At 49.2% G+C, this 7,733-nt stretch overlaps 1 protein-coding gene across 2 annotated transcripts in view; it reads left to right on the forward strand.

The window, feature by feature from the left end:
* The window catches only part of GFOD1 (glucose-fructose oxidoreductase domain containing 1), a 102,746-nt gene extending 95,713 nt beyond the window's left edge, over nucleotides 1-7,033 (forward strand). The window contains exons 1-2 of one of the 2 annotated variants that reach the window (XM_047733034.1): nucleotides 1,091-1,230; nucleotides 4,017-7,033. In XM_047733034.1, the coding sequence (XP_047588990.1) occupies nucleotides 1,227-1,230; nucleotides 4,017-4,936 (924 nt within the window). In that variant the 5' untranslated portion in view covers nucleotides 1,091-1,226 and the 3' untranslated portion in view covers nucleotides 4,937-7,033. Of the gene's footprint in view, nucleotides 1-1,090; nucleotides 1,231-4,016 lie in introns of those variants that run through there. The other variant, XM_047733033.1, reaches the window with a different exon arrangement.
* Nucleotides 7,034-7,733: the final 700 nt, after the last annotated feature.

Genomic DNA, 7,733 nt, shown 5'->3' on the forward strand with positions numbered 1-7,733 from the left:
ACCAGCCCGCTGGGACAGGTCCACTGGCTCTCGCACCTGCCTGCCACCCTAGACCTTGGAGGCCCCTCGGCCATCATGTCAGCACCATCCTTCAAAGGTCTTCATGTCTCCTTCGGGTTTAAGACAGGAAAGCTACGGTGCACCTGGGGTGGCTCTGTCAGTTGAGCATCTGACTTCAACTGGAATCATGAACTTGGGGTCCTGGGATCGATCTCCCCATCAGGCTCCCCGCTTGGCGCAGTGTCTGCTTGTCCCCTGCCCCTCTGCCCCTCCCCCCAGCTCATGCATGCTCTCTCTCCCTCTCGAATAAATAGTCTTTTTTTTTTTTAAGATTTATTTATTTATTTATTTGACAGAAATCACAAGTAGGCAGAGAAGCAGAGGGGTGGGGGGTGAAGCATGCTCCCTACTGAGCAGAGAGCCCGATGCGGGCCTCGATCCCAGGACCCTGAGATCATGACCTGAGCCGAAGGCAGAGGCTTTAACCCACTGAGCCACCCAGGCGCCCAAATAAATGCAGTCTTTAAAAAAGAAAAGCGAACATTTTTTCTGACCATAAAAGGAGAAACTTAGAAAATACAGAAGAGCCTAGTGAAGAAAATACAAATCAGTCATAATCCTACGAATGAATTAACCATTGTAAACATTTTGAGGTGTTCCCTTCCAGATTTTCTCCTCTTCTTTTGTGTGTTTAAGAGACAGTACAGATCATAGTATGTCTATGAATAGAGCCCCTTTTCACGTAACATGACATCATAATCCTCTCGCCTGCCATCAGAAAGTCTCCATTAGCATCACGTTCAGCGGCTCCACAATTATCCCATTATGCGGCTTCCGCACCATTCTTCTGTCATTGGGCATTTGCATTGTTCCAAGCTTTTTGCTTTAATAAATAATTCAGTGAGAAGCCTCTTCAGGCAACAAGCCGTGCTTACATTTTAGCTTCTTTCTTTCTGGTAGATTCCTCGAGGTCTCCTTTGTGCTTTGTAGGTATGGCGAGTCGAGACGCTGCTGACACCCCTCTGGGAAGTGTGGATATTGCTAAAGACTGTGGGCCGTGAGGTGGGGCGAGGCCACGACGTCCACTGGGTACCGTGGGCACAGCGGAGGCTTAAGAAATGAGAGCCAGGCTTTGTCTTTGAGGACTTCATCATGTAGCATGAAGCCACAACATATTTAAATAGCCTAACAGAAGATAGACTTTATCTCAGGACGTCGGGGGAGCCATGCGTGAGTGTCAGAAGGGGAGAGGCATTTTTGTGTCTGTTCATAGTGTATTTTCTGGAGAAGGAAATTTCCACAGAATCGTTTCATCATATGCTGCTGCAAGAAATTACCCATTTAATGATGGCTTTGGGTGTGTGGATGGGAAGTCAATTAATTTCCCCTATTTTTTCTTTGGCTATTTTATGGGGTTTTTTTAAATTTAATTTTATTTATTTATTTGACAGAGATCACAAGTGGGCAGAGAGGCTGGCAGAGAGAGAGGGAAGCAGGCTCCCTGCTGAGCAGAGAGCCCCATGTGGGGCTTGATCCCAGGACCCTGAGATCATGACCTGAGCTGAAGGCAGAGGATGAACCCACTGAGCCATCCAGGTGCCCCTATGGGGTTTTTTTTTTTTTATGATAGAAAAAAGGCATGTGGGTGGCTCCGTCGGTTAAGCCTCAGAATTGAGGCTCAGGTCCTGATCTCAGGGTCCTGGGACCGAGCCCTGTGTCAGGCTCCTTGCTCAGCGGGGAATGTGCTTGTCCTTCCCTTCCCCTCACCCACACTTGTGCTCTGTCTCTCTCAAATAAAAAAATAAAATAAAAAATTGGGAGTATAATAGAAAAATAAGAAACTTTTACTCATGTGCCATTAAGATGACAGAAAGAGTGTACTAAGAAGATGACAGGCAGGGTCCTGGTTTGGGGATACCTTGAGGTAGGGTATAGGAGAGGCCACAGCCCATACCCAGCAGGTGCGAGGCATACTTTGGCAGCATTAGTCACCTGTCCCTGCGATGACCTACCAATCCGTTTACATATAAATCTGCTCCTGCTAGGGTGAGCTGCTGTTACATGAGCCTAATGCCTTCGGGATCGTGTTATCAGAACACTGTTTCGCAAGCTCGTGGCACATTTGGTAACATAAACCAAAGCTTCCTCGTCCCTCTCCCAGAGCCTTAGTCCTCAGCTGGTTGCTAAGAGTTAAAGGAGCTTCTTACTGATCATTCATGGTCACCAGAAAAACCAGCCAGCTCTGCCAACATGGAAAAGGCAAGGAGATGTGGTCATCGTGTGGCTTCCAGGCCTTTCATTCAGGGCCAGAATTAAATGTGTGTGTGGAAATTGACAACCATCAATCGTATTTATTTTCTACAATCTGTTCTGGCTACGTCTATTGTTTGGCTAGTTCTTCCACCAGGAAAATGAGAGCCACGGGCCAGACCGTGGCCTTGTCCAGGCACTTCCGCTGGACAGACACCCACAGTTGCAGGACCCCCACAGAACCCGATGTCAGCTTAGCTTGTTGTGAGATTTCCTGGGTTCTCTCAAGTTGAATGCCCACAGTCAGGACAACTGGGATGGGAGTGCGTGTCTCATTGCTCTATCTCCCTTGGGTATCTCCCCCGTCAGTGGCTGGAATGGACAGGTCCCCAGTAGAGGGTCCAAGTGCTAAGCGTGACTCGAAAAGGGAGACCAGCCACAGGCAGGGACACGTGGCCTGACTCAGAAGCTCTCCAAGTATTTCCACCTAGCAACCTTTAATCTGACTTACTAACAAAATCTGTGTGATCTGACTTACTAACAAAGTCTGTGTAATTCTATTATTATTGATATTATTAATATTATCATTATTAAGTTCCACTTGGCTATCTCTACAGGTTCAGCTGAGTTGTTTTTCTTCCCTCACTCTTGGCTTCTACAGAATAAATCCCTCTCATTGCCTGTCACTCTTCTTTCCTTTGATCCTTTGTTTTCTCCAGGCCCAGAATCACTTAGTCTCCCAAAGGGCTTGAATATACCTGTAATTTATGCACCCAGTACAGTCATCACATAAGCCTAATTGTTATTTGGCCTCAGCTGCATTGGCCAAAAGCATCAAACCCCACCATGAGCCAGATGGAGGTCTGGGAGGAACCAGCCGTTGCCCACCTCTCAGAAACAGGGGATACCCACTCTTCCCCAAGAGTGCGAAAACAGTAAACAAAAGTATCTCTGACCACTGCCAGCCCTAATCCATAATGCAAAATAAACAAGCAGGATAATACTCAAAATATAATCCTTTGTTTGTGGTTGTAGGGGAGAGAGCTAAAAGCTTAGACCTCAGAGGATATCATTAAGAAATTCTTCCTCATATTTAACCAGACTGGCCTTGGCTATGACTTATGCTTGCCTATTCTGGTTCTATCCAGACAGAGACACTCTTCTCTTCCCTATATATGATATTTCTAATAGTACATTTTTAATATATTATGTTTTACATATAAAATAAAGCTATAAAACATCTCATGGGAGATAATTTTAACAAAACATTTTATATGTAAAAAGATGATATTGTATACCTCCACAGAACTTACATTTTATATTTAAATTTTAAATTATCAGTATTTTACAAATAAAATACACTTGTGTATGAAATGTTATAGACTTATAGACATGAAACATGAAACGAAGTGTTTTCTGTTATATACTGGCAAACATTTAAAAACCTCTCCAAAAATACAGGCTCTTTAAATATATTACAATGAGTCAGTATTTAGATCCGTGGTTTCATGCTAAAGTCATTCCACTGAAATATGAAGATAATTATGTATAGGTGGTATTATAAATGTAATACAGATGGTGTAACTTTTGCCTAAGTAACCAGTGCCACAAAATAGTCTGGGTGGTAAGGGGGACCCTCGCATCGGGCCTGGTCGGCCCTGAGAATCAGCGCCCGCGGGCCGCCGCGCCCCCTCCCGCTGCGCACGCCGCGCCCGCCCGCTGCTCACCCCGCGCGCTCACCGCCTGTCTTCTCCTCCCGCCCGCAGGCATCGGCAAGAACGTCATCTGCGACCGCACGGCCACGCCGCTGGACGCCTTCCGCATGATGTCGGCCGCGCACTACTACCCCAAGCTCATGAGCATCATGGGCAACGTGCTGCGTTTCCTGCCGGCCTTCGTGCGCATGAAGCAGCTCATCGAGGAGGGCTACGTGGGCGAGCTGCTGGTGTGCGAGGTGCAGGTGCACAGCGGCAGCCTGCTGGGCAAGAAGTACAACTGGAGCTGCGACGACCTGATGGGCGGCGGCGGCCTGCACTCGGTGGGCACCTACATCATCGACCTGCTCACCTTCCTCACCGGCCAGAAGGCCGTCAAGGTCCACGGCCTGCTCAAGACCTTCGTGAAGCAGACCGACCACATCAAGGGCATCCGCCAGATCACCAGCGACGACTTCTGCACCTTCCAGATGGTGCTGGAGGGCGGCGTGTGCTGCACCGTCACCCTCAACTTCAACGTGCCCGGCGAGTTCAAGCAGGACGTGACCGTGGTGGGCTCGGCCGGGCGCCTGCTGGCGGCGGGCACGGACCTGTACGGGCAGCGCAACAGCGCGGCGGAGCAGGAGCTGCTGCTGCAGGACGCCACGCCCGTCAGCAACTCCCTGCTGCCCGAGAAGGCCTTCAGCGACATCCCGGCGCCCTACCTGCGCGGCACCATCAAGATGATGCAGGCCGTGCGCCAGGCCTTCCAGGACCAGGACGACCGGCGCACGTGGGACGGGCGGCCGCTCACCATGGCCGCCACCTTCGATGACTGCCTGTACGCCCTGTGCGTGGTGGACACCATCAAGCGGTCCAGCCAGACGGGCGAGTGGCAGAACATTGCCATCATGACCGAGGAGCCCGAGCTGAGCCCCGCCTACCTGATCAGCGAGGCCATGCGCCGCAGCCGGATGTCCCTGTACTGTTAGCCCAGGACTGGGGACCTAGGCGGACGCAGGTCTTGGGCGTGGAGCCCGGAGTGGAGGAAGGAAGGCGAGGGGCGGGGGCAGAGGCGGCCTCGAGGAGTGCAGGGCGGGAAGGTGGCGGGGGTCAGTGTGAGTAAGTGGCATTGTGGGGGGGTGAACCCCCAGCCCGGGTGAGGGACACCGAAGAAGACTGATGGCGGGCCGAGCCAATAGTGGCCGGCAGTATTAAGGGCGTGGGGTGTGGGGGCTGCTATTCCTGACATCATGCCTGCCGGGTCTTCGCATAAAGGGGGAGGAGGCTTAGCAGCTTCCGTTGCCCTTGACCATGAGAAGCAGAGAGGGGGTGCTTTCCTCGTCTGCTCATCCACCCCTTCACTTTGGAGAGCCACATGCTCCTGCCATCCAGTGGCAAGGTCAGCCCCAGCGGGCTTCCAACCCCCCCCCCCCCAAACCCCATCTGTCTGCAGAAGCCTGTTAGTCTGGGGAGAAGTAGAGGTGCAGCAGGCTAATGAGAACGTTCAAATTCCAGGAAGCCACTTAAAATGTCTGGAGGAAAGAGCACTTGGTAGCAAAGCCAACAATGATCTTGATTGATTGGTGTTGTTCATAGGAAGCAGAAGGGAGTGTCTTCCTAATTGGTTCATTGCCATTGGCCTGGCCTGAGATGGGGTAAGGGAGGGCCAGCAACAGCAAGTGAGCCAGAAGGAGAGCACCAGAGCACACAGGGCCTGGAGACAGAGGAGGCAGAGAATACAACAGCCCTGTGGGTTTGTCAACAATTAGAAAATTGCAAGGAGCCACCTTATACCGCTACTTTGGCTATGGTGGAACTGAGTGTAGGGGGATATGCTACTGAAATGTCCTTCCACGGGGCTCTCTGGCAGGGTCAAAGGCACGGCAGGAGTGGGTTTGACCACAGACTCCCATCCTGGGGCCTCTGGGGTTGCAGTGGGTTCACCCAGCTTTGTGGATTCAAAAGGGAAGACTTCAGTTCCACGCAGATAATAATCTTCTTCCCTGGGTTGGAAAATAGTCAAGGCTATTTTCCTTAGCTTTGACCTTTGCTTTCAAGATGCTGACACTTGCAAGTTTTTGAATCGGTATTAAAAAAAGACCAACCAGGAACATAATGCTCAGTGTTTCTAAAACGGGGTTTTAGAGCCCTCAAGGGTGTATCTTCAGGTAGGACTGTGAAGGTTCATGTTGGAAAAGAAAATGTATTCTTCCTTTCCTTGGTCTCTGTTTCTCTCTCATCTTGTTACTCTCTGCTTCCAGAGCTTTTACTGGAAATGGTAGATGGCTTGGAGTGGGTAGTCCCAAAGGGAACAACTGAAGTTACATAGACACACGCACACAGACACACGCACACACACTCACCACCACCACCAAATGTCACTGAAACCGTGCTTAAAAATTCAGACCTTTCTCGAAAGAAACACCCCACGGGGGAGTCATCTTATCTTAATTTTTCATCCCCCGTTGGACACTTGTCAGGCTTGGATGCGGAGACCATTACTTGCAAATCTACGTGGCTTTTGTTTACAGGTCTAAGAAATCCAACAGTTGTCTCTGGCACAGAGCTGAGGTGTAGACATCTCTTCAGAGGACTGGTGGTAGAACTGGAAGGGAATTTAAGGGGCCGTGAGGACCCTCCACTCCCATCCCAGGCTCCAAGGAGGCAGAATCTGAAAATGAACAGAGTAGTCCCTTGTATCCTCTGTCCTCCTCCCAGGGTCTATACACTATATCACCCCGGCTGCCCGTGAGTGCAGGGTGGGCGTGTCCAAATGTGTTGGTCATTTTCCAGCACAGAGGAGGAAGGATTGCCTTCCTGGAAGGAGTTACCCTGCTTCCGGGGCCCAACTGCAACCTGGCTGGGTTAGTCAGCTGACACTCTCTGGGGTACATGGCGGTCCTTGACATCACAACTTTGTGATGAGCATGCCAGCTTTTGCAGCTGTCAGTTCAAAGCTAGAGATTTAGTAGAACAAACGAGTCCCAGTAATAGTTTGAGCAGAGGGCCGTGTGGTAGACTGTTGGAGTTCAAGTTCTCCTAAATCGCCCTCTGGATAAATAACTTTTGTAGGCACTGAGTGGAAAGAATTTTTTTTTTTTTTCTATCTAGGCAGAAAGGCTGTGATTAAGGATGAAGGGAGAAGAAACTAGATGACTCTATGGGTCTCATTTTCCTAAGTCATTTCTTTTTTTTTTTTTTTTTTTTTAAGATTTTATTTATTTGTCAGAGAGAGAGAGGGAGAGAGAGCGAGCACAGGCAGACAGAATGGCAGGCAGAGGCAGAGGGAGAATTAGGCTCCCTGACGAGCAAGGAGCCCGATGTGGGACTCGATCCCAGGACCCTGGGATCATGACCTGAGCCGAAGGCAGCTGCTTAACCCACTGAGCCACCCAGGTGTCCCTCCTAAGTCATTTCTAATGTAAGAAGAGCTGTTCCAAGGGTTTCAATTTTATGTTTCTGTACTTAACCAAAAGACTTGGGAAGTGTTTTGTGTGTGTGTGTGTGTGTGTGTGTGTGTGTGTGTGTGTGGTTGTTTTTTTTTTTTTTTTCCTTTTTTCCCCAAAGGCTTCTGAGTTCTGTGATAAATATTCAGTGTCTAAAACAAAAAATTCTCATTTGGGGCTAGGGTATATAGAAAGAAAATATATATTCTTTAAAAGAAGCATGAAAAATATTTTAGTAAGTACTCACATTTTATCTACTGAAATGCATGTAGTAGGTAGATGAAGGAAGGAGAGGAAGAAAAGACCTAAGTAGTTCATTTTTAAATACAAAAATTCTAGG

This window comes from Lutra lutra, chromosome 6 (assembly GCF_902655055.1).
Source record: "Lutra lutra chromosome 6, mLutLut1.2, whole genome shotgun sequence".
NCBI classification, from domain to species: Eukaryota; Metazoa; Chordata; class Mammalia; order Carnivora; family Mustelidae; genus Lutra; species Lutra lutra.